Source organism: Acanthisitta chloris, unplaced genomic scaffold (assembly GCF_000695815.1).
Source record: "Acanthisitta chloris isolate BGI_N310 unplaced genomic scaffold, ASM69581v1 scaffold12574, whole genome shotgun sequence".
Taxonomy (NCBI): domain Eukaryota; kingdom Metazoa; phylum Chordata; class Aves; order Passeriformes; family Acanthisittidae; genus Acanthisitta; species Acanthisitta chloris.
This window is the reverse complement of record NW_008667701.1, coordinates 1-27214: the sequence shown is the minus strand read 5'-3', so window position 1 is coordinate 27214 and position 27214 is coordinate 1. Positions and strand designations below refer to the sequence as shown.

The 27214-nt window shown below is 43.3% G+C and overlaps 1 protein-coding gene across 1 annotated transcript in view; it reads right to left on the bottom strand.

Moving 5' to 3' along the window:
* Positions 1-27211, bottom strand: part of C2CD3 (C2 calcium-dependent domain containing 3) — a gene marked incomplete at its 5' end in the record, with an annotated part of 39499 nt that extends 12288 nt beyond the window's left edge. Inside the window, 24 exons of the mRNA XM_009072611.1 lie at positions 870-1178; positions 2276-2896; positions 3786-3875; positions 4375-4643; positions 5303-5423; positions 7419-7591; positions 9575-9755; positions 11105-11288; positions 12228-12471; positions 13778-13929; positions 14539-14672; positions 14873-15185; positions 16266-16388; positions 17951-18069; positions 19848-19960; positions 20425-20640; positions 21333-21493; positions 21881-22025; positions 22343-22471; positions 23375-23507; positions 24320-24537; positions 25280-25479; positions 26040-26197; positions 27109-27211. Of these exons, the coding sequence (XP_009070859.1) occupies positions 870-1178; positions 2276-2896; positions 3786-3875; positions 4375-4643; positions 5303-5423; positions 7419-7591; positions 9575-9755; positions 11105-11288; positions 12228-12471; positions 13778-13929; positions 14539-14672; positions 14873-15185; positions 16266-16388; positions 17951-18069; positions 19848-19960; positions 20425-20640; positions 21333-21493; positions 21881-22025; positions 22343-22471; positions 23375-23507; positions 24320-24537; positions 25280-25479; positions 26040-26197; positions 27109-27211 (4609 nt within the window). The remainder of the gene's footprint in view (positions 1-869; positions 1179-2275; positions 2897-3785; positions 3876-4374; positions 4644-5302; positions 5424-7418; positions 7592-9574; positions 9756-11104; positions 11289-12227; positions 12472-13777; positions 13930-14538; positions 14673-14872; positions 15186-16265; positions 16389-17950; positions 18070-19847; positions 19961-20424; positions 20641-21332; positions 21494-21880; positions 22026-22342; positions 22472-23374; positions 23508-24319; positions 24538-25279; positions 25480-26039; positions 26198-27108) is intronic.
* Positions 27212-27214: the final 3 nt, after the last annotated feature.

Sequence of the window (27214 nt, the reverse complement as noted above, 5' to 3'; positions counted from 1 at the left end):
CTTAACAGAGATGTTTCCAGCAAACTCCCCTCAGGTCAAGTTCCTTATTCCTGTTGTATTCAGGCAGCATGTAATGGCCCAAATGGGATCAGATCTCTCAGAGTGCTGAGCAAACACTAAGTGATCAAGTCATGCAGTGCTAGAGGTAGCCAAGGTGAAGGGCAGAGCACTTGATGTGTCTGAAAGGGTTTAACTCATCTTGAACAAAGAGATTCCTTCACAGACTGCAGGGAAAAACAAAGGGCTCCAAATCCCTGCAGAGTCCCCAAGTGCTGCACATCAAAACATCACCTGCCTGGAAGGAATATTTTAATACACTTAGCATACATTTCAAAGCAAAGAGCAATTCTTTGGTGACCCTCAGCACAGTGACTATCCCTGGAACTGTTAATTTCCACTCTGGAGAGAGGGAAGTGGTGTGTCAAGCCTGGGTGAGCTCAGACTGCTGTGCCCTTACACTGCCCTTCCTCGCTGCTGTCTCTGGAGAGTAGGAGTGAACCAGCTTTACAAATTGATATGCTAAACATGCAAATTTGCAGGAGGTTTTGAGATAGGAGTGTCCTGGGGTTTAGTTATTCCAATAATGCTTAATTTAGGGTTTAGTTATTTAGTTATGCTTAACTTCAGAATTCAGCTGTCACCTGTAGCAGGGAACATTGTGTTGGATTTTATTCACATAGACTGAATAGTTGCACCTCCTGCTTTCCCTGTGCTTACACAACCATGCAATGCTCTTGGGGTCACAACACAACAAAATCAAGTTCAACACCCGTTGGTGCCATTCACTTTGCTGGAGCATGAACAGATCCCAGAGGGAAAAAAGAAGGAAGAAAAAGAGAAGAAAAAAAGGATGGTGGTGATGATATTACCTTTTAAACTTAGATGCATTGCTCTTTCCACAAGGATGTTGACAGCCACTGTGTTTTCCAGCAACATCACATCTTCCTCCTGTGGTTTGCCATCAGTGAGTCCTGAACTCACAACATCCAATTTCTGATCTTCAGAGACCTCCTGGCTCCTATCAGGGGCTCTTCCTGTGCCTTCCTCCTCACTGCTGCTGTATTCCTCGGCACAGCAGAGTGTGCTGGGCAGAGCAGGCATGGGAGAAAGGCGAATGTGCACACGCACAGCAGCCCCAGCTAGGTCTGCAGCATTGCATCGGAACAGCGGGTAAACCCCTGCAGGAGAGAGCACAGACACCCAGCTAAACCAGCCTCAGGGGAAACAGCAGCTTGGAAAACTGCTGGCAGAATTTACATTACAGAGGAGATCTCACATCAGCCCAGCAGAAGGAATTTGATGTTCAGGGTAATTTCTATGCAATGTATCACCCAGAAGTATCAGCTTGTAAAGGTTAAAACCTATGACCAACCCTTCAAATTAGGTAAACCTCCATTTGTCCCTGGCAGCAGCTCAGATTATTATATTAAAGCACATCAACTTCCCAAGAGCCCTGGGAATAGTGTCTCTGCCTAATTTTATATACATATATGGAGACTACAACACATACTCAGCATAAAAATTTGATTTAACTCTTCCTCCTCCCTTCCCTGAGTGTATCTAAAAGAAGAGGGAATGCCCTGTCCACAAATCTACCTGTGGCTGATGGATACCATGTGGGTGACAGAAGCCTAAGTAACTGAAGAGAGCAGAAATTTCCATGACCTTCTCAGTACTTAGACATTTGCTGTGACTGCATCCAGCCTCCTTGCGAGACAATATTCTTACAGATTCTCACTCTAACATGACAGCCAATCCATAACCCTGAAGATATGTTCTTCATCTGTCCACACAGGCTAATTGCTCTCACTGTTACTGATCATTCCTGACAATTTTTCACCCACTTAAACATGCTAAGTTGTGAATTCAGAGCAGCAAGATTTTAACCTTATTTATCTTCAGAGAAAGGAGGAATTCAGAGCCTGTTGCATGGAGCAACAGCCATAAACTAAAACACACGTTCCACCTTTGCATGAGGAAGAACTTTCCATGGAGGGTGGCAGAGCACTGAAACAGCAGCCCAGGGAGGGTGTGGAGTCTCCCTCTATGGAGACATTCCAAATCCACCTGGATGCATTCCTGTGTCATGTGCTCTATGTGATCCTGCCTTGGCTGGACTGGATGATCTCCAGAGGTCTCTTCCAACCCCAACTATTCTGTGATTCTGTGCAGGACAAAATGAAGCTTAAATTTTGCTTAAAGTGACTAGAGGAGGAATTAAACTAAATCACCAACGAAGAAGAATGAAACATGACACTGTGCTTTGGGAACTTACCACTAACACTCAGTGTTTTCCTCGATCGCTCTGCTAATGCCGCAAGGTCAACGTAGGCAGATCCAATCAGATGATCTGAATCGAGTGGTCTTTCCACCTCATTTTCCTTACCGTATGCCCACCACACCTGGATTTCCAATTTTTCCTCTCTGAAGAACCACAGCAGTCCTTGGCTCCTTCTGAGAGTCATCTTGTTCGGTTTCTTAAATTTCACTGTAACGGTCTCTGTGTCATCACTCAATTTTGGCCGTCGAAGCAAAGTCCACGTAGCTTCCTGGTTGTACAGCTTGTACCTGAGGTAACAGTAAGTGCTTTTATTGAGGTGTGTCTGGCCTGAAAGCAGCACACAGTGGAGTGGCAGCCACACTCTTGGGATTGAGATGGTCACAGTCACTGGACTGGCACTCTGCTCCCATCCATCGCTGTCATCCGTGCTGTCTTCATGGGTCTCCTCACTGCTCCATCCTAAAAGCTTAGCAGCCTTCAAAACATGCTCTCTGTCATCCTGATGAGCAAAGGTGACAGAAAGTTCCAGCCCTCCCACAATGGCCTGCATGATGTTCGTGCAGTGTGAAGGCATTGAATCTTCAGAGAGGGTCACTGGGTACCAGCCTGAAATGCCTTCAAGGAGACAAGATCATCATTAGATGGATGCCACTGACTCACTGCCAGTGAAGAATTGTCACCTCTCTGGTCATCAGTCAAGGACCAGAACTTGAAGTGTTTACTCTATGCAATGTATCACCCAGAAGTGATACATTGCAGCTCCATTATTAGACTTCAGGAAACCCCGGCAGTAGTTCAGACCCCACAGGCACTTTGCTTTCCATTTCATTAACAACTCTGATTTTACAGTGAAACTACATCCCATGAATCTCCAATTATCAAATTTAGTATTCTCATTTCTTTCCTCCTCTCTTCCCATTAAAAACAACCCCAAAATTCCATGTTGAAGAAAACAAGAACTACAGTGAAATTAAAGCAGAAATAACCCAGGCAAACATGAAAACACCATTATTACAAGACACAATAATCCCAAACTAACACTAGATAGAGGAAATATTCTACATTTAGTTTAAAATAAAAGTTAATCCTACTACTTTCTAATGAGCTAATACCTTTGCTTTCAGCTTTGACATCTGAAAAGCAATCACTGCTCATCCACTAAACACTACAACTCTTGGACTTTCCATCTATTTTAGACTTTCTAACTAGAAAATTCACAGCACTGCATAAAATCCTAAGGAGATGTGCTGGGTTTAGCTGGGATGGAGTCAAATTTCTTTGTAGTAGCTTCAGAATACTCATTCAGTATCCTACACCCTGAAAACAGATCTTCAAACAGCAACTTTTATATGAGTTTTTTAATACAGGATTTTTAATGCGAAGCCTGAAAGAACTGTGGCCTAAAAAAACCCACAAAACTCACAAAAATAACCCCAAAACAGGAATGAAAATTGCTTTAAGCCATTACAACAGCATTTTCACAGAATGTCAGCAGCTGTAGTACCTGATCTTCTTGTGAGCAGGTCCCTGGTCGGAATTGTGACTGTCCCAAGAAGATAATCTCTCGCTGTCCGATCTCCCAGTCTGTCAGTGGCTGGAAAAGAGATCATTTTGGAAATATACCAAACTGGACCACAATGTTTAGAAGTGATTGAGATAGTACCTCCTTTGAAAGAAAGCTCTATCACCTCAACAGCAAACAGCTCAGTTCTCATCCTGAAAACACTTGTAATCCTTTTAAATGCATTATCTTTCCATTTAAGAGGTGATCTTCATCACTGGGAGTCTTAAAAGCAATTTGCACAAGGGGAACAGTCTCTCCCAAAACCTTCTCTAAAGACAGCTTAGGTAATTACATCCATTAGCAATGGCACAGAACAGCCCCTGGGAACATTCAGATTCAGGCTGGACAGGGCTCTGAGCAACCTGACCTAGTGGAAGATGGCACTGCTCACTGCAGAGGAGTTAGATACAGTGATTTTTTTGAAGTCCCTACCCAAACTATTCTATGAGTTTATAAATATTCTCTACGCTAAAAATCAAGGGAACTTCTGCAACGACACTCAGTCCTTGTCATCTCTTGTCCTCCTTACCTGACTTGGTGCTCTGATGGTAGATAGAGAAGACAATACTGGCAGACTGCAAGAGTTCTGCCAGACAAGAGGCTTCTCCACTGTTTTTCTGGATGATGAGGTTGCAAAGAAACTCCACACGATGCTCAAACTCTGGGCAGAAAGTACAAGCCACGGCTTGTGTGCGGCGTCTCTGTGCCTCAGGCAGGAAGGAGAGGTGCACAGAGACATAAGCATTCACTCCCACTCCTGCATAGTACTGGACTGAGGGGTTCTTCTGTGCCACAGCTCTTCATTTCATATGTTAAAAAAAACAGAAAAGAAGAAAGAGAAGTAATATAATGTACAAGGCAACTAGGAACCAACACACTTAAAGCAAAGGTTTCAAGTCTTCATGGTGAAAAGATGGGACAGAACAGTGAATGTTTTAAGCCAAAACAGATGTGGGTTCTGGCTGCAGCTTATTTTCCATAATTTTTTTCATCTAAACATAGTAGGAACAGATATGAAATGGGAAGAGTAACTGTCATGAGGTCCATCACTGTTGGCTGTGCTCTGATCTGTGCCAGGATCTCAGACCAAGTGGTTGAGAAAGTACTCAGCACCTTCTCAGCCACTGTGCCCAAACAGGTACTGTCTTATATCAGTCAATTTTTATATCAGCCTTCAGTGTAGAAAAACATGGAAATGAAGGAAAACGTGCCCTTCCAATCTCCATCCTTCTGTACAAATAATGATACCACCCTGTACTGCAGCTTCAGGGACCAAAATAATCACTGATGCTCTTTATAAAGTTATTTTCACTCCTGAGCATAATGCAGTTTGAATCTCAGTCTCTGCAGATGGAAAGTTGGCCAGTTACAATTTATTCTAATCTAATGTCTCAGCCTGCTGCCTCCAGATAAAGCTATTTTAAGTGAAAAACAGTCCTTCTGGAATTAGGCTTCACCTCGCTGCTGCCTGCAAACCAGCTGCTCTGTGTATTTGTACAGACAGTGAAATGGCCTGAGCAGTTATTCCTGCAGCCATCTTCATGGATCGTTGGTATCTCACATTCACATCAAGCAAACCTGGATGAAATGAAAGAAAGGAAGGAAATGGTCAGCTTTTAATAGTTATATTCAGTAGAATCATAGAATGTTAAGGGGTTGGAATGGACCTTAGAGATCATCCAGCCCCGACCCCCTGCCCTGGGCAGGGACACCTCCCTCCCATCAGACCAGGTTGCTCAAGGCTTTATCCAACCTGGCTGTGAACACTGCCAGGACTGGGGCAGAAACAGCCTCCCTGGGCAACCTCTGCCAGTGTCTCATTACCCTCACAGTAAAGAATTTCTTCCTAATATCTAATCTAAATTTCCCCTCTTTCAATTCATCCCCATTACTCCTTGTCCTATCACTGCAGTTCCTAACAAAGAGTCCCTCTCCAGCTCCCCTGTAGTCCCTTCAGGTACTGCAAGGCTGCTCTGAGGTCTCCCTCAATCCTTAGCTACACCTCTTAATACAAAACTTACTCTATTATTGCAAAACAAGTAATTCCATACATAATCCATTGAGACTGCCTGTGGGAGATGCTGTACTTCAGCCAGAAGTACAGAGGAATAGAGGGAAACTTTAGGGACTGCATCCTGCAACTTGACCTACAGACAGTCACATCAGATGGTCCTAATAGCTCCTTCTTGTTGGCAGATCCACAGAACAGCAAATCCAGGAGAAGATGTCTAAGCCACCCACGCCCTCGTGTGTGCACTCACTGTCAGAGCATTAAAACATCCTCGAGCATTTCAACAGTTTTTTATAGCACTGCAGTGACACCACGTCCAAAGAGTCAGATGTTCTGCTGCTGCACGTGGCTCACCTACTACTGAACCTCCCTGTTCAGCCCTAGCTTGTTCTCTGGCCATTTTTTCCGAGAAGCTGCCTCAGAATTCCTCGTGGTCTTCCCAGAGCTGATGTTTGTGTTATTTGAAAGAGCCATAAGAGTACTGAGAGATGTATTTGCACACATTAGGCACCATAAACAGCACTACTTCAGATGTCCCATCCTCTATCTTACATGGGAAGCTGAACTTATTTGTTAATATAGTAATGGCTGTGGCTTATTTGGCAGAGAGGCAGTTTGACACACAGGGAGAGCTTTTAAAAACTCGTCAGGATTTTAAAGGTTGCTCATGTTTAATCACTGATTTTTCACTCGTTATGGCGATAGTGAAAGCTGGGAGGAAAAACACTCATGGCTGGTAGCAGCTGCCAACACAAATACATGTTCTTATTTGCCTTGGAAGGAAACAAACTTTCATTTTTATACACAGAAACAGACACTTGGCTAGGCTGGAAAGATCAAGTCCCAGAACTGCCAATGCCAACACTAACCATGTCCCCAAGTGCCACATCCACAGGGCTGTTAAATCCCTCCAGGGGTGGTGACTCCAACACTGCCCTGGGCAGCTTGTCCCAGGGCTAGACAGCCCTTTTGGGGAAGGAATTTTCCCCAATATCCAACCTGAACCACCCCTGGCACAACTTGAGGCTGTTTCCTCTTGTCCTGTCCCTTGTTCCCTGGGAGCAGAGCCTGATCCCCACCTGGCTGCACCTCCTGTCAGGGAGTTGTAGAGAGCCAGAAGGTCCCCCCTGAGCCTCCTTTTCTCCAGGAGGCTTCTCAGCCTACTTGTGCTCCAGCCCCTTCTCCATCTGCATTCCCTTCCCTGGACACTCTCCAGCCCCTCAATGTCTTTCTTGTCACAAGGGTCTCAGAACTGCCCCCAGGACTGGAGGTGCCTCAGCAGTGCCAGCACAGGGGACAGGCACTGCCCTGGACCTGAGGCCACACTGTGGCTGACAAGCCAAGTGGCACTGGCCTTCTTGCCCACCTGGGCACATGCCAGCTCACGTACAGCTGCTGTTGACCAGCATCTCCAGGAACTTTCCCACCAGGCAGTTTTCCAACCACTCAGCATTACATGGGGTTGTTGTCCAAGATGATCTGCTCCATGACCTTCTCTGGCACCAGGGTCAGGCTGATAGGCCTGCAGTTCCCTGGAACCTCCTTCCACAAGCCCTCCCTACCTGAAGACTGCAGATGAAATTCCTGTGAGGAATCAGTCTGGGGGACCAGTGGAAGATTAAAAGTCTGTATCCCTATTTCTTCACGATGCTGCATTGTCACCATGGCACAGAGCCGTGACAAAGGCAAGGTCCCCTTGGCAACCAGCTGGTCTCTGACATTTGGGTAATAATACCTGGTAGAGACACAAAGCAGCAGCATCAGTCATGCTGTTTGGATAATGACCAAATGATCATTTCTGTCACCTGCACAGAAATCAACTTTAATTTGTGGGTCTTCAAACCCTAGTTACTATCCTGATAGATAAGTAATAATAAACTCAAAGGCAAGGTCCCCTTGGCAACCAGCTGGTCTCTGACATTTGGGTAATAATACCTGGTAGAGACACAAAGCAGCAGCATCAGTCATGCTGTTTGGATAATGACCAAATGATCATTTCTGTCACCTGCACAGAAATCAACTTTAATTTGTGGGTCTTCAAACCCTAGTTACTATCCTGATAGATAAGTAATAATAAACTCAAGGAATTTTCACATTTTTTTGAGAATGAGTGAGTGCTGAAGTGGGTGATGCTATGAATTTATTTTTACACTAGTCCTAGCAGGTCAACAAGCCAAGTCACTGTGAGGGCAGTGAGGCACTGGCATAGGTTGCCCAGAGAAGCTGTGGCTGTCCCATCACTGGGATTTTTCCAGGCCAGGTTGGACAGGGCTTGGAGCAACCTGGACTAGTGGAAGGTGTCCCTGCCTATGGCAGAGGGGTTGGAATTAGACAGTCTTGAAGGCCCCTTCTAACCCAAACCTGTGATTCTATGAACTAGCAGAAACTCCACTAAAAACTGGCATCCCAAAGCAAAAGAGAAGGATCTGGCACCAGATATTCTCAGTTTCCACTAATAAATGAAAATGCCTCTTGCAGAACACATTTGTGGTACCAGTCTGTGAGTGTAATAAGTGACTCTAGACCTTCTCTTACTGTGTTATTTGGCTTCAGAGTCATCCTGAAGTGAGTTTCAGCAGTGTATAACAAGCAATATGTAGACCAGGAAAGGCATCCGCTATGCTATCAGTAGCAGTGAGTGACATGGTAGGACCTGTGTTTCCTTTCCACTTTAGGACAAATCCTGAACATTTATTGAGTGTTTGAATCTTGGGTAGAGCACTGCCTGGGTAGTACTCCCAGCATCTTGGAATATTGGTTGAAACTTCTTGGTTTTGACTTTTCCCTTATACTTCTAGGAGTAATTCAGCATCATAGTAAGAACTTCCTGATCTGGAATCCAGCAATCAATATCTAATTGCCTTCCTAATTATAGAGGTCTGTTGGTAAGCTGTTTCCATTTGAAATGCAAGCAGGTAAGAGGATGTTTACAGAGCTCTCAAACAGCTTCTTGCTTAGTAACCTGCTCCTTTCACCCAAACCAGCCTAAATTTACCAGCCACTATTAGTGAGTGGGCAGGGAAGGATGAAACCAAAGCCTAATTGGCCTCAGGACACCAACCTAAGCACATTTTTTGAAGTGCCAAGTACTAACAACTGGTCACTTCAGCTGCTTTGGTCATTCCCAACATGAATGTAAACACATCCAGCACATAGTAATGCTCATGTGGCCGTGCAAATTGACTTGATTACTACAGGATGAACAGATTATTATCATTATGTTTTTCTAAAGCTATTTGTCTTCATGGCTTCTGCTCTTCACTACTATTAATTAACTTCAGTTGCCAAAGGAACAATTTGAACTTACAAAACATTTTATATCATTTGTCATGGACATCTGTATTGGGGAAAAAACCAAACCCAACACAATGCAATATGCTGCTAGTAAGTAAAATTTAGATGTGTCAAGCATTTAAGCACTACTTTTAGATTGTTATGCTGATAAAAACAGTGGAAGAAAGTAAACAAAGACCACACACTTTCTGAAGAAGTTGTAAAAAGAACAGAGCCATTAGCAGTCTTGGGAAGGAAAAAAGGCTCACAGGTCTTAAATGCAGATACTCATCACCAAGTGTTCATGAGTTGACTTTTTTTCCAGCTATTATTAGCAAATACCATGCAATATCCATTCCACAGCTAGAGATTTTTCAATACCAGATATATCTATCTCTACCTGTATTGCTGTGCCATCTACAAAGAACAGGATGTTATTCTGTACCTGCACCAGACTTCAAACTGGATTCCTCCTCCAGCTGTTCCTGGTGCCATAAATGCACTGACCAGGAGCCTCTGGACTGGGACATAAGCAGGAACCAACAGAGAATGATGATGCTTATCATTAAAGACAGGATCAGGGACACACAAAGTGGTTGCTGTTCGAAATGCCTTTAATTTGATGCCTACAAGTCAAGCAGAGTTGGTTAAAAATGGTTGAAGATTCCAGCCTTTTCCTGTCTGCAATCTTTCAGGAGGCAGGAAGTCAAATTCTCCTGAGAGAAGGTTTGCTTCTCTGAGCTTCACTTCCCAAAGCTTTCACAAGCAATCCATGCAGTCCCATGACCCTGTATGCCACAGGCTGGAAGCTACTGCTGAATGTGGCTGAAAGCTGACAAATCCCACAGAGTTGCTATGGAACAATGCTGTTGACTGTCATTCTTCAGTGGGAACATATGTTAGGGATTCAAGGCACTCAGATCAACACTATGTCCTTTTGTACAAGGGCAATTATTTAAACACTCTTTTATGATCTCAAAAAATGGAGGGTTTAGATGAGATTGGGAAGGAATTCTTCCCTGTCAAGGTGTTGAGGCACTGGCACAGGTTGCCCAGAGAAGCTGTGGCTGCTCCATCCCTGAGAGTGTTCAAGGCCAGGTTGGAGCAGCCTGGCCTATGGGAAGGTGTCCCTGCCCATGGCACAGGGCCAGAACTGTATTATCTTGAAGGCTGCTTCCAACCCAAACCATTCTATGATAAATCTAATGACCTAAACCAACCAGGTCTTCTCTTGGTATATCCATGAAAATCATAGAATCATTAAGGTGGGAAAAGCCCTCTAAGATCAGCAAATCCAACTTTTCCCCAGCACTGCCAAGGACCCCACTAAATCATGTCCCCAAGTGCCACATCTACATTTTTTTTATCATTTTCAGAGATGGTGACTCCACTTCTGCCCTGGACAGGCCGTGCCAGGGCTGGACAACCCTTTTGATGAAGAAACTTTCCCTAATATCCAACCTAAACCTCCCCTGGCACAACTCGAGGCTGTTTTCTCTGGTCCTGTCCCTTGTTCCCTAGAAGCAGAGCCCAACCCCCACTTGGCTGCACCTCCTGTCAGGGAGTTGTAGAGAGCAAAATGAGCATTTTGAATGATTTGTGCATGTAAAGCCTTTGTTGAATTTAACTGGATACAAAATCTCAGTATTCTCTGTGACCCTGTTCCTGCACCTTTGTGGAACCAGTTGGAGCAACCCTCAAGGATATCTTTAACAAAAAGGTACCAAGGGAAGAGATTCAGAGCCAGGTATCTTTCTTGGCTGGGAACTCGCCACCTGCCTAAGTCAAATAAGGCTTTTAATTCAATGACACAGCCCAAGTACAGTTGGAAGCAGATCTTCTGAGGAACACAAGCACTGGCACCCTGAAAGCTCAGAAAAACACACACCCTCACATTCAGGCAGAGAGAACAGTACTAAACAATATTGAATTCAAGCAATGCTCTACATAACAATGGATTAGAAACTAAACTTACCATCCTCGTGCAACTCAGGGCCTTGCAGTGCACCACAACCAGCCTCCTGAACAGGAAAGTAGTATTGGACGTAGCAGTCAGCCTCTCCCCAGACAGTGGACTGTAAGGGAGTGAGTCCTTTCACACTCTCCACATGGATCTCAAACACATGCTCCATCAGGTCTTCCCCTTCTTGGTCCAACTGCTAACAAAGTAAAGGGAACCCACATGGAAAGGATGACTCTTGAGGAAACTGGGAACATCTCAACAGGCTGCCCAGGGAAATGGTCAATTCATTCCTGGAGGTATTTAAAAGATACGTAGATGTGGCTCTTGGGGACATGGTTTAGTGTGGCCTTGGCAGTGCTGGGGGAATGGCTGGATTTGATGGGATCTTCCAACATAAACAATTATATATGATAAGAATCTAGAAAGCCTGAGATGGGGGTAGAACCACTATCTGCTATTTTACTCCTAATGTTCACAGACACAATGCAAACCTGATAGTAAATTTGGGTTTTTTTCCTGCAATAGCCAAAACACACAGAACATAAAAAGCATAAAAGTTCCTACTCATCCAGTTCAAAGGTAGTGGCAAAACATCCGTGGTAAGGCTGTGAGAATTTAGACTTTCTACAATTTGGGAGTTTTTAAACTGCCCTTACCATGTAGACAGAAGCAGTGGATATGCAAGACAATAAAAAAATACCCAGACTGGTGAGAGCAAGCTGGTAAGAAAAGAGTGTAAACAATATAATTCTGTGTAGAATGTGATCATTTATAACAAAATTTGCTGCAGCATCAAAAAGAGATTGGGGATCACTGGTCTGTTAATGAACCCTCTGGTAAAACCACAGACATTTTGCCTTGTAAACACTGGAACAACAGTCTCTAAGCTCTAACAACACTATCTGCACCCACATTTTTCTCCAATGGCCTTAGTTTATCAACACCATTATCATTCACACACCTTTGGCAAGCAGGAAGGTATTTTGTCCCTGTGAAAACAGAGTAAACAAGCTGAGAATCCTTTGGCAATTCTAGGGGGTTTGATCCTTATTTCCAATGCAAATTCTTGCTGTCAAGGACATGTGAAAGGGAAAAACCTTTTGAGGAGTATGGGGATTCACTGAGCAATAAATACCATTGTGGGTTTTGCAGGAGGAAGGTCCAGAGAGTGGGAAGGACGTTGTGTGGCAGGAGGTACCATTCCTTCTTCACATTTTAGCCTTTGCAGTGCCACTATTTGATCAGCTGATCCCATTGCCAAAATGACCCTCAGGCTCCCACTTCTGCTGCCAGTAAAAACATCGATGACAGGCATGTAGCTGTCCACAGCAACCACTGGGTACTGAGCCTGAAGGAGCAGGTGGGAAATCTTTGGATCTCTACAAGAGATTAAAACAAAAAGAAAATAAACCAAACAAAATAGGCTCAGCATGAGAATGAGACATCCGAATAGGAACATGATCACAGGGAGCTCATTTTAGGTTCCATTCCTCCAAAATGTGCCCCAATTACAGTAGTTTTCACACAGCACAGATCCATGACCTGCTGAGTGCACAAGGTTATCATCAGCAATGACAAAGGACAGCTTTCCAAAACCTAATGTAGCCTAGAGACTGACAAGTGAGGAGAACAGGAACAAGACTCCCAGCAACACTCTGAAGCCATATTATACTTCTCTGAGGGAGTTATATGCCTTTGGGGATGGATCTGGGCCAGAAGAAAAGAAGGAACAGGGACAATCTCCCACAAAAATGTAAAAACTTCTAATACTGACACTGAACATATTCAAGTCCAGGTTGGATGGGGCTTGAAACAACCTGGGCTAATGGAGGGTGTCCCTGCTCATGGCACGGGGTGGAACCGGATGAACTTCAAGGTTCCTTTCAACCCAAACCATCCTGAGATGTTAAGGTATACACAAGTAAAATACAGTGGATAACTGAAAAAAAATCATACAAATGACACAGTACTAACTAACAAAGTAGTGTCCAGTCAGCTCCAGCACCATCTGATTTCCACCTATCACTAGGTCTGACCACAATAAAAGGAATTAATCCTCTGCATTAGGAAGAATCTCTTCTGCCCAGGATTTCCATTAATTTAAACTGTTTTAAACACGTATATTACTTGACTGAACAAGAAACCAAGAGATTAAACCACAAAGAGCAAAGAACTCTGGAGAGACTCATCAGATAAAACAAATATAACATGAAGATTTTGGAGACCTTTTTGACACCACAAGCATTATCCCAGGCTGAGCAGCTGGACAGTATGCCTACAGGATCTCTGCAGAGCATAATCAGGGACAAAACCACTCAGTCATCATCTTGGAAAATCGCCAATGGAAAGTCACACTTAATTTCCCTGTGAAGTCACTTTGATGTCTTCTAGTTTTAGTCCTTCATAGGACCACAAGTTAAACAGGCCCCAAACCCGAAGCAGCAGAGTGACTTTATTTCTCACAGTCTACTTGTACTTCTGTGCAAGGACAGTGCAACTTACTGATATGCTGCTCAGTGTAGGAAAGAGCTACAGGAAGCTTGGCAGGGCAAAAATACCTTTTGCTATGAATTATAATTAAGAGTCCTCCCACACAACTCCCAGACAGCATCCATGACCTCTCTCTGAAGCATCAGTTAGGATATTTCCCACCCCAATAAAATATGAAAAAAGGATGATGTTTACTTGAATGAGATGTAAAACTGATGCAGAGGAAGTTTCACTAATCCTAGCAGTCTGTCACAGCCAGGGCTTCCCATCTTGTTCCACACTTCAATAATCATCACATTGTTCTTCAGCCTCTCCAAGTGTTTGGAAGTTAGTGAAAAAGGTATCACCTGAGAGGGTTTAATGCAGAATTAGTACACAGAATTCATTGGAAAATATTGGCTGAGTACAGTGCATTCTGATAACACATGCAATACATTTGAGCATCCTGACATTTCCAAAGAAAAATGTCCACATAAGATCACAAACTCCTAACATTGCTGAATGCCTGAAATTCTGCTGTTTGCTGGGGGAAGGCTCTGGCCCATGTTAGGCCAGTAAAACCCACACTTATGTGCTGATACATCCATTGAGAAGAAAAAGAACACCAGGCAATGGAACACACACAAAAATTCTACACCTACATATTAGGATGTCACCAACAATATGTTTACTTGACAAAACAAAAGAAATAAGTCCATTTTTTTCACTTTTAACCTAAATTTTTCTGACCACTTCTCCTTCATACTTCAAGGGCCTCATTTATTATTAAGATGACTCAAATAACTGCATTCCAAACTGTGCAATCAGCCAAAACAATACTGAAAATACTTCTAATATACTGGACAGAGCCAAGCAGAGATGTTCCTACACATTTAAAAGTAACTTACCTATGAAATGTTTTGTCAATGTGGAATAGAACACTTCAATCAGTGTAAACTGGAAAATGAATGACTTGCCTGAGAAAAATTAAAGGCAGGCTGTGTTGTGCCCCATACAACAGCAGATCTTGTTGCCTCCTCAGTGCTGAACAACTTGAAGTTCAAATATACATTGCAAGAACTGGGGAGCCCATGGCCTTCAGCAACAAAACCTTTTCCATCAGGCACCATCAGCAGCATATGTAGCAATAACCCATCTTCCTCAGATGGAGTTAGCTGTGCCAGTACTTAAAGGCAGGCTGTGTTGTGCCCCATACAACAGCAGATCTTGTTGCCTCCTCAGTGCTGAACAACTTGAAGTTCAAATATACATTGCAAGAACTGGGGAGCCCATGGCCTTCAGCAACAAAACCTTTTCCATCAGGCACCATCAGCAGCATATGTAGCAATAACCCATCTTCCTCAGATGGAGTTAGCTGTGCCAGTACTGGCTTGGCTACAAGGGTTGGCACAGCCTTCCTGCTGCCCACTCCTGGCTCCTGGGAGTCCTCTGGGATCATTTTCAAGCAGTGAGGACTTCCTGCATTTACACTCTTCTTGTTGGGCTCCTGGAATTCCAGCTGGGAGCTTCTTATAGCATGAGCAGGGACTTGCTGCCCAGCTCTAGCTGACCTGGCAGCAGTGCAGGTGAAGTCTTTGTTGTTGGCTGCAAGTTCTAAGGACACCTGCATGGGGCAAGGCAGAGAAGCCTCGTCAGATGTGCCTCATACAAATACAAGGGACTGCAACAGAAACTCAGGAAAGTACATCACATGTTTAGCTAAAGAACTATGTTCTCTCCTCATCCAGAAAGCTTACCCTAAGGCACATGCTGGTTACAAGCTGTAGCTGTTGCTGCAAAATAAACCACATGTGGTTTTATCAAATAAAGCCCAAACTGGAGTACAAATCTATACAATTACAGGTTGGAAGGATCTTAAAGCTCATCCAGTTCCACTCCCTGCCATGGACAGGGATACCTTCCACTAGACCAGGTTGCTCCAAGCCCCATTCAACCTGGCCTGGAACACTTCCAGGGATGAGGCAGCCACAGCTGCCCTAGGCAACATGTGCCAGTGCCTCACAACCCTCAGAGGGAACAATTTCTTCCCAATATCCCATCTAACCCTGCCCCCTGGCAGTGGGAAGCCATTCCCCCTTGTCCTGTCACTCCAGGCCCTTGCAAATGGTCTCTCTCCATCTTTCCTTTAGGCTCCTTCAGGTCCTGGAATGCTGCAATTAGGTCACCCCAAAGCCTTCTCTTCTCCAGGCTGAACAATCCCAACTGTCTCAGCTTTTCCTCAAAGGAGAGGCTTTGAGGATATAATCATCTTGGTGGCCTCCTCTGAATAAAGGAAAAAACTTTGGCTGGAGAAGATAACTCCTGAGGTGACAAGATGGTACCAGTGACAGGGGATATCAGGCCTTTGTGGCAGGAGAGACCTCAGTTCATGTCACACATGAAGCCAAAGCCAAAGCTCTCAGCCCTGAAGATGTGCCACTCAAAATCTGCCTGTGGTTTCTGTATCCAGGCCTCAGCTTATTGACAACATCCTTAGACATGCAGGAGATTCAAAGTATTTCTCCAAACCTCTAAGGAATAAAAAAATTTCATGTTATCTTGTATTTGTCTTACAAACCTTCACATTCAAGACCTGACTAAAAGAGAGAAAAGAAAGAGGATGAAAAAATAAAGCAAAAGTATGCAGCCAAAATTAGTTAACAACAGGTCGTTTAACTCAGACTTTAGATGGTAAAACACATACCTTTAGTGGTCCAACTTGTGTCTGACCTCCCTCCTTTTCTACAGGTATTTCACAGCTGACAGTGAGCAGCTCGGCCTGGATCACCTCACGTAACTGAAGTGCTGCTGTGCCAATGGCCATGGCCTGAGGGCAGGTAAAGAATCAATTCTGCAACATTTCTGTCATGATTAAAGAACTAAGAGCATCTTGTGAAACCAAAGCTTTGTGGGAAGCCATGGGCAGCCACACACCCTCCCCATTCCTCCAAGGTTAGTTGTACCAACAGGGATTTGGAGCAAAGTTTCCCTTAGTACCAATTTCCAGTCTCACTACGACAAGAGTAAGACAAATTCTCTTAGTACCTACTGTAAACAGTTCCAGATTAAGGCAAAAAAATGAACATCCCAAATCTAGTACCTGAACCAAATATCCATACTTACAGACAGAATTTATTCCCCCATTAAAAGGAAAGTTCCTACTAGAACAGACAGGCAGATGTCCTTGGTGTTGAGTAAAATACAAGAATTAACTCCTCTCACCATCTTCATCTCATGTAGATGATGATGTAAATAATCTTAGTGAACAGAAATGTACATTTTTTCCTCCACAGAAAGCACAAGTTACACCATTTTTTCACAGCTCACATTATTCCCCTTACCCTGGGCAGAGTAAAGATACAAACTGTATCCACACGAGCTTCATTCTATATTGCTAAATGAGCTGTGTTCTCATGGAAGAATAATGTTTATAATTGATCCAATGTGCTTAAACAGCACAAAAACAGTTTTAAAGATGAGGTAATGACAATTTTTTCTGCCTGTCAGTCTTGAACTCAGAAAATCCTTTAATGGAGTGACAAGAGTGATAAGCCTGGAACAGCTCCCCAGGGCAGTGGTCACAGCCCCAAGCCTGACAGAGCTCAAGAAGCATTTGGACAATGCTCTCAGGCACATGGTGGGATTGTTGGGGTGTCCTGTGCAGTGCCAAAGGATTGGATCCTTGTGGGTCCAACTTGGGATATTCTGTGATTCTGTGATGACTGAACAGCAATCAGTTCAAGTTATACTATCTAAATATAATGTCATTTCCCTTCCTAATATCTGATTGATTAAGAAGTGGTTCAGTCAAGCCACATGACTTTGTTTTGCCTGTGTTAAGTGTCTGGGGCAAATGGATGGACAAGGAACTGTTAGAGCAAGTCCAGAGGAGGCCACAAAGCTGGTAAGAGGACTGGAGCACCTCCCCTATGGAGATAGGCTGAGAAAGTTGGGGCTGTTCAGCCTGGAGAAGAGCAGGTTGTGTGGAGACCTCACAACAGGTTCCAGTGCCTGAAGGGATTACAGGGAGGCTGGAGAGGGACTCTTTGTTATGTAGTGATATGATAGGACAAGGAGTAATGGGGACAAATTGAAAGAGGGGAAATTTAGATTAGATATTAGGAAGAAATTCTTTACTGTGAGGGTGGTGAGACACTGGCAGAGGTTTACCAGGGAGGCTGTGGATGCCTCAACCCTGGCAGTGTCACAGCCAGGTTGGATAAATTCTTGAGCAACCTGCTCTGGTGGGAGGTGTCCCTGCCCAGGGCAGGGGGTTGGGGCTGGATGATCTCTAAGGTCCATTCCAACCCTTAACATGCTATGAAATCAAACAGCCAAGAATTTCTTTGCTTTTCAATACACAAAGTTGAAACACCTTCTGACACGTACCTTTTTTTGTGTGCTTTTTCTCATGTAGATTTTAAAGGCAAGGTCAGAGCTCCACCAATGCTCCAGTATCCTTCCAACAAACCGCACAGGGAACACAAACCGCCGCTGAAATTTCACCACTGTGAGGGAGACAGATTTGTGAGCTCTTAGCTGCATTCAGAGTTACAACCTGTCCTTTCACCTATATCAGGAACAGAATCTTCAGTCTCTGCAGAGAACACACAGGGTGAGCACACATGAAGGTATGAAGGGAAAGTGATGGCACTTCTGAGAAGGAAGGACACACACACAGAGTATTTGCAAAATCTGCCAATTCAAAGATCAAAGTTAGGAGCTGAAATGGGAAGGGCTGTTGCTGGAACCATCAACAAGAATCTCTTGAGGTTTCAACCTAATAAATTACGTTACAACTCTGCAGGCCATTTACTCCTCCTTTTGTTTTTTCCTTTTTTTATTGCTTACAGGAGCAACAAGTATTAAAAATTACCTGAATGTATACAAACTTTCCTCTGGAGATTGCTTTATTACACACACAATCATTAAATTTTGCATTACTTATTAAGGCCAAAGTAAACTGCTCCTCATTTTCCAAGAGCAGGAAATAGCAGGAGGGCAGCAGGACAAACTTAAGACTATAACAGCATTTAGAGGCTGCAGGTGATACCAAGTCTCAATCAGACTTGCCCTTCTTCAGTGGAAGAACCCTGACTCATTTTGAGCAATAGAGTTCAAGGTGGTTCTTGAAAGAGTCAAAGCTGAGCTGCAAGAATAATTGCAGCTTCAGGAGAAAAGAGGTATCAGCAAGAAAAGATGGAATGAATTGACATTTAGTCTAGGAGAGAGTACAACAACAGTGTCTAAGTACTATGTTTTCCTTGTTCACAGTGGATATGGAAGTATTCTTGTGATGACAAAGATGCAGGTCAGCCATAAGGAAACTTCCAACTGGAAGTGCAGCACTTCTAGTGCTTGTCTGGGATATCTATGGAATTTTCCCCATTCGGCATCTTCAATAAATGAGATAAACAGCACTCAGGAAGGATAACGCTACAGTGAATGGTCTTGATGTGTTCTTCAAATTATTTTCAGCCCAATCTATTTTTCCAGGTTCCCAAGAGCTGGAATCCACACAAGGCAAAGGGCAGGAGTTTTGTATTACAGTGGCTGTGTTACAAAGGTTCAGAAGAAATGCGTTTTGTCTGGCCACAAGTGGAGAATATACAAAAGAACTCAGAATTATCCTCAGACCTCTCAAGTGCCACACAGAAAGATCAATGAATGTCCATATGGAAGAGGCATTTGAAAGTCCCCCTGGAATTCCAGTTCCTAGGAAGGCTGGGCAGAGAGGATCTTGCTCACACAGCATTCTCTGCTCAGTGAGAAGAGAAACAGAAATTGTTCTCAGGGACACAAACACTGCTGACTCTCAGTAAAGAGACTGGTGTCTACTGATTTGAGCAGAGACTCAAGATCCCTTGGATCCAGCAGATTATCTGAGCTCTTGGAGATGCTGACATACTTCAGCATCTGAAAAACTACTTATTTCAGGTATAGTATCTCTGATATTTCTCAAAGTAATTTATTGTCCCCCTACTAGTGTAGGGAGGATATTAGCTTTATGTCGAAATGAAGGAATAGCCTTACTGAGTTGACATTTCATCCATAGGAGAAGAAATGTGAAAATCACAATATGGATAACTCTTGGAAGAAAAAAATAAACTAAAAAACCCCTTGGTTTCCTCCTCCCTGGGAGAACCATTCCATTCTCTGCAACACAGCAACTCTGGGGGCAGAAGTGCTTTTCAGGCAGCAAAGGAAATACACAGAAAACACTACTAAATACTTTATAAGAGATGAAGAAGACCCTAAATATAAGGGGAGAATACAATGCTCTTACCACCATCTGTGATTTTACTTGAAGCTACTCGAATTACTTCTGTTGTTATGGAGATCTGTCCTTTATCATCCTTGGAGACTCCCACAGGGAAATGGTACTCCACAAAGAAGGTGCTATGAGTAAAACAAGTGCATGAATTATCACAAACCATCAAAAAATCTAATGTGCATCATGAAACTGAACACAGCAGGCAAGTTCCATACACACAGTTTATTGTCACTACTTTTTAAGATAACTGAACCACCTGAATTCCTTCAGTAAATTATATATATATATGCCTATTCCCTTTCCATAAACCTTGTTTTCAAGGTTCTGCCAGGCACAAAAGTACACAAGAAATACACCTTCTACCTCCCCCAAACGCCTGAAAAAGCACAGCCTGAAGCGAGCCCACATCAGGATAAATTAGTCACATCTCTTTCCCAAGCTTATGAGATGCAATTTCCTGAGAGAAGCAGAGAAATAAGAAGCCCTCAGAAGCCTGGAGAGCTTAGGCAAGCTAGACTACACAACAGGCCTCAGGGAAATGTCCCTTGAAGGCACAGGAAACACGGAGGGGAGAAACAATTCCCCTTACCACTTATTAACAGTTGTAGGCCGTGGAGGTTTCCCCATTAAACCTTCCTTCCTTGGGGAAAACTGGATGTTCTCAGGAGAGATTTTCAAGCTTTCAATGATGACTCTGGCCAGGTGGATTTGCTGCAGCAATGCCAACTTGTCTGCACTCAAGGATGTGACATAAGATGCTTCTGTGTGCTCTTCCAGAGCAGCAAGTGTTGCAGTGGGAGAGGAGCTGGAGAGATAAAACTGAGGCTCAGAACTACAGGAACATTCTTAACATGGCCAGGTGAAGCTCTTAACATGACCACATGAGAAGAAAATTGTAGGTTGGTGGGATAATTTAAACCCTGCTCATGATTCATTAAATTGTGGATTTTTTTAATGTATTTTTACAACAAATTTGGTGGTCTCTGTAACAGAAGTCTTAGAGTACCTGGGGTACATGATTGAAAAGAAAGAAAACACATCAGAAAGTGCCTGTTCCACATTGCTGATGTTTTGAAAAAAGTCTTGTGCTAACACTTCAAAAAGAAAAGCTCCATTTAATGTCATACACAAAAATAGGGAGATGAGAGCTATGCTCATGGACAAGTCTGCTGCAGAGGAACAGCAACAAGATTTTTGACAGAGTTTGAAATCTCACTTGTGCTTTATTTGCAAGACTTGACTTGTGAATCGTTTTGTGTTGGTGCCTCTGGAGATATGAACATAACCTGACTGTAAAAATAGCAGTATTTGTAAGAAAAAATTGTTTGGAGCTGAATTAAGATAAAAAAAGAGCCATAAAACCTTAAAACTAACTGTATTGTACAAGTGAAGCTTGATAACTGGATATTTAGGGATATTTTTATTAATTCTGCCATGGAAAAAAGGGAATACAATTTAGATGAGGTCAGAACAGAAGCCACTAGTGTAACTATTTACCTGGGTTTAATTTCTGTCACATTTTGATCAAAGGCATTAAAATCCTGTGGATTCACTGGATCATCTTTCTTGAGAGTTTCTGTCTTGGATGCTTTTTTTGAGGATTTAACATCAACATCATCATCATCACTGAGGAAATCACTTAAACTGGAATCAGATTTCTGAACGGAAATAATGCACATAAAAAGTTAATTGTTATTGTTAAGAGATACATAATGGTCATGATACATGAATTAGAAAGAAAAAAACCTTATGGACTGCAGCATTCAAAACAATTAAAATGGTATCAAAATTTTCAGAGGTTTAGAAAGAAAAAGTCTTCCTGGACAGCCTCAATCCAACCAATTTCCAAACTCAGTGCTTGACTTTATAGCCTTGACAGTATTCTTTTAATAGTATTAATTTTAAGCAATGAGTACATTGCTTCTGTATGATACCTAATGCTTACTCAGCCTCCAAATACTGAAATCTGTAGCTTTTTCACGCAAAGTTCTGGGTTTCTTCCCATTAGGGATTGTTGAAGCACCTTCCTTTTGGTGTTCACTTACAGGAGCTGTGTAGAAAAGCCTCTCCAGCAGACTCTGGTCATAATGGGGATCATCAAGCTCACTGTCATACACCTCATTCCCAAGGGAGAGAGAATCCAGAAGTGACCCTGTGTGATCCCAGGAATGCACTGGAGAGAAATCAGCACTGTGGATACAAGAGAAGGAAACATACCTCAATGTTCCAAGTTCTGCATGCAGTTCCTAATGAATCTGGGTTTGGACTACATTGTGTACAGTACTGGGCACCACAAGGTAAGAAATATATAAAGAGAGTGTCCAAAGGAGGGAGCTGTCCAGATTGTCATGCACTACAGCTGAGCTGTAGAACACCTTCATTACTTCCATACGTGATTCACTGGTTACATTCCCAAAAAAAGTGGGGAACTTGCAGAGCCAAGAGACATTTTTCAGTACAAAACAGTCAAATAAAGACAATTTTTCCCCTCAGGGCATCACACTCACCTGCCCAACAGTAAATGTATTGCTCTCTCTTCAGAGTTTAGGTCTAACTGCTGACCTGAAACTTCAGATGCAAAGTGATGGAGATCTTCAGGAATGGGCACAAAACTGGAGTTCAAGCCTTTTGAGATCCTGGATAACAGCAATTGGGGCACAGAGAGCAGTAAAAGGGGAACCAAAAGGTTAGTAAGGCGTTTGGTAGAGGAATCTGTTAACTGGTCTAACAATTTTTCCTAAAACGTCCAAAATCATTGACTTTTAAACAAATACAAACAGTTTGAGCAGAAATTATTGAAAATGTGTCTGCAATTGCATCACTGACTGTCAAAAGCAATGACATTACTTTCTGGTTATCAAAGAACAACAAGCAATATTCACATTTTTCCAGAGGAAAAAGAAAGAATTGAAGTTCTTCCTATTAAAAAAAAAAAAAGCATTTGTTTTAATACTTCTAAATGTCACTGAACTGAGAACATTTACTAAGTCTAACACTAGACAAAGGAGGAGTTAGAAGTTGAAAAAGCACCAGCACTTTTTTTTTTAAAATCTGCTAAAAAATGTCACGTGGAAGAAGGTAATGACTACAATTTTGAGAACAGTGAGAGAGGCAAATTTTCATAGGTGTTTTGGCACCAGGAGATGCGAACTACAATGTGCATAAGTACTCAATTTAGGTCACCAATTATATACACTTACCTGAAAACCTGCTCTCTGTGATGAAGTACCATTTCACTTGCACTTCCTTACACTACTCTTATTCCCTATCAACATTTAATACTTCCTTATCCAAGAACTCTACACTAAATACAAATATACTATGAAAATGGCAAGAAAATCAATTACTTAAATCAAGGTTTACTACATGAAGATTAAAATCAGTTCACAAAATTTAGGCTTTTACTCACAGGTAGAAATTCCCATTTGAATGAGAATCCTAAAACACATCCCATGAATCTCGGTATTTAGCTTTCCTGACAAGGCCTCAAAAATGTATGGTTTGGAACTCAAATATCACTTCCCCCCTCCCAAACTCACTTTGTTGGTGCTTTAGAATTGTCTCTCTCTATGAAAGGAGTCACTTCTTTCAGTTCAATCTCCATGTCTGGGCTGGACTTCATTGCAGAAACCACCATGGCGTCACGGAGTTTACTGCCTTGATCCAAGAGAGCTGAGGAATAAGCACAAGGATTACATTTCAGCATTCAAGTGCAATTAAAAAGCAATATGTAAACATAATAAATGTGTTGGCTACAGTTAAGAAACTTCTGTTTGCTGCTGTTATAAAGAGATCTTGACACACTGCAGATGAAGTGTGTGTCATACACCAGAAAACAGCTCAGCTGGGAGTAAGAGAGGGGAATCGTCCATCAGGCTCCCACTCAGAACTGTACAAACTCATCCACATGCACACACCAAGTCAGGCACTGGAAGAGCATTATTCTGACACAGAAGCAAGACTAATTTAGGGAAGAGTGGTTTATCACCTTAGGATATCTAATTTTAGGTCTTTTCTGAAAATATAACATCCAAAGGACAGCAAATATGTGCCCTACTCTGGTGCTCATTCCAACCCAGTCCAGGCAGTCTGTGGTCTAAAAAGCTTCAGGATGATGGAAACCATTTTCCACCTGAAAATGCCAATGGAATAGAAACCCTCCCAAGACCTATGGAAGGAGCTCTGATGGTCATTTCAAAGGACATGTCAATGATTTAACAGCCTGAGAAGCTGAGCTTTCTTTGCTATTATACCTCTAGGGCAGAGCTCCTGCTGGGACACTATTTTGCCTGAGCTGCAAACTCTAGACAGCTTCCAACAAGTATAAATCAGAACCTTTTAAGTAAAAGGTTTTTTGATATAATATAGCAAGAAGGTGTGAAGTACCCCTTGTCCTTCAGACCTCATCTCTGGATAGGCACCCAAAATATTACCGAGAGCTGTTTGTTGTGGAATCTAAGAGACCATGGTAGTTGCACACAAACCTGAAAGCAGATCTTTTGTAGCTGGGTTGTGCACAGAGAGCATCTGTGTGTTCCTTCTAGCAGGGGCTTCAGGATCAGTGCTGGAGGGAAACAACAGGGACTGATGTGAAGGATTCACTTTCAGAGGCTCATCCAGTAAAATCAGAGGGTGATGAGAGGCAGAAAAAGTGTCCTTTATATTCTCAGAGTCCTCTTCAAAGAGCAAATGGTCCTTTCCTCTAGTGAAAAATGAAATGATATTTCACTAACAAGTGTTAAAGGAAAAGGTATTCAAAAAAAGATTCAAACTTCTTCAAATTCTCACTGCGGTACATGCTCCAAAAACAAATGTGACACATTAATGACTCCTCAGCTGCCGCTAAGGCTTAATCAGAGAGACCAACTCAAGCTGCAAGTAAAAGGTTTCAGTTTTTAAAATGTTTTTAGAAGACTTTTTTCCAGGAGGACGTTGTGACAGGACAAGGGGGAACGGATTCAAACTGACAGAAAGTATGCTTAGATTGGGTATTAGGAGGAAGTTGTCTGACGTGAGGGTGGTAAGGCACTGGCACAGGTTGCCCAGAGAAGCTGTGGCTGCCCCATCCCTGGAAGTGTTCCAGGCCAGGTTGGACAGGGCTTCGAGCCACCTGGTCTAGTGGAAGTTGTCCCTGCCCATGGCAGTAGGTGGAACAAAATGGTCTTTAAGGTCCTTCCAACCCAAACCATTCTCTGATTCTATGATTTGTGACACCTCTTGTGTCAACTAACATAGCCTGAACTAAGTCACCATAGGATGCAAATTTCTATCAGCTAACAAACTGTCCCTGTAGGCCCAGAAAAACTCAACGTTCTGGATTTCATACAACACACACTCAAAGAGATCAAGTGTTCCTTAACTCACATGTGTACAGCCATTACTTAAACAAAGAATGTGAACTGCAAAATAAACCAGAATTTTGCCACGGGGGGAAAAAAAGGTACCTGGGAGTTGTGGCCATGCTGTTGGTAACAGGCTCTTGGTCAACAACAGTGACCTGTGTGTGCCTGGGCTGCTGGGATACAGCTGGAAGCTGTGGCTTGCTGCTTCCCTGAGCAGGAGCAGAGTCCAGACTTGCCTGTGTGGCTGGGACAGAGGTACTGGTGTCATACAGTTCTGGCAGAGGTTCTAGAACCAGTGAGACCTAAAAGACAGAAAGGGAAAGTCATATTTTGTTCTGTTCTTAATTATGTGCAGCACATCCTGTATTCAACTTGCCATGCTAAAGAAAACTGGTGCTTTTCTACATAAAGCAATGTAGCTATGACACATCATAAAACTCTGATATGCTTGTTTCTCATTCCATGTTTTCAAACTATCTTTCCACATCAACTCCCCAGAGCCAGAGCTGCAAGACAGAACCTTCTGAATTCCAGATTTCAAAATCTCCTACAATTTCAGCCCAGTGAGGCTCTGGAAGAGTGTTAGAACTGAGTATCCATTTTTAAATCCACTGTTAAAACTCACTCAGCGTAGAGGTGACAGATTTTCTCTTTCTCAAGCTGAATTACCACGCATCCTTCTAAACAAAACAGAGTCGACACCATCAAGATGCATGTTCTATCTGCTACCTTAGCTCACAAATGCCTTGGACAGAGACCAGGCCTGCAGTGTACTTAGTACAGCTACATATAATCAGTACACCTGATTACACAGGAGTTACAGCACTGCATTTATAATAAAAAGCAAAGACATCAGGACTACCTGCAGCTCTCCAAGTTTATCAGATGTTGGTGACACCACAGAGAAAGAGCCACTGATGGGATGGCTGGGAGAGAGCTGGGACAGTTTGGTGATCTGCACTCTACCAAGGGGGAGGTGGTCAGGCTTGGTCAGTACCTCCAGGACAAGCACACCCATGTCTGTGAAAGATAGGAGCAGCTTCAGGTCAGTCTCATGGGCACAGCTCACACATTTGAGTTAAAATGACAGATGCCAGAGGTGAATGTCATGTTGCATGATGGAATTATGATAATGAGGCAGCAAGTGAAGATCAATTACAGATATTATTACTGATAATAAATGATAAGTCAGTACAAGATTACTAGAAAATGAATGCTTAAGATAGGACAAGGGAGAATGGCTTCCCATTGCCAGAGGGCAGGTCTAGGTGGGATATTGGGAAGGAATTGTTCCCTGTGAGGGTGGTGAGGCACTGGCACAGGTTGCCCAGAGAAGCTGTGGCTGCCCCATCCCTGGAAGTGTTCCAGGCCAGGTTGGATGGGGCTTGGAGCAACCTGGTCTAGTGGAAGGTGTCCCTGCCCATGGCAAGGGGTGGAACTGCATGAGCTTTAAGGTCCTTTCCAACCCAAATCACTCTGTGATTCTATGAATAGCAACAGCCATCACAGATTTTATGGACAGACTCTAGACATCACGCATCCATTAATTTCCTGCATATCTTTCACTAAATTAAGCACCTTAATAATGTTACAAGCTCATCTGAGTAACTTGTTGGTCTCTATGCCTTTAGGACACTACAATGCCTGTGTAATATTATACTAAAAATCTTGGAATCACAGAATGGTTGGGGTTGGAAGGGCCCTCTGGAGACCATCCAGTCCAACCCCCCCTGTCTGGGCAGGGCCACCTAGAACAGGTGATACAGGAACCAGGTGGGTTTGGAATGTCACCAGAAAGGGAAAGCTCCACACCCTCCCTGTGCAGCTGTCCCAGCGCTCTGCCACCCTCCGTGGCAAAAAGTTCTTCCTCATGCTGAGGTGGAGCAGTTGTGTTTGCCTCTCCCCTCAGCCTCGGGGTGAAGCATCATTACCTGCCAGGTACGCAGCGAACTGCCTGGGGCTGCAGCGCACAGCAAAGCGGGCTGTGGTCCTCCCCGCGGGCATCCCGGGCCGGGAGGGGGGCTGGAACACGGTCCC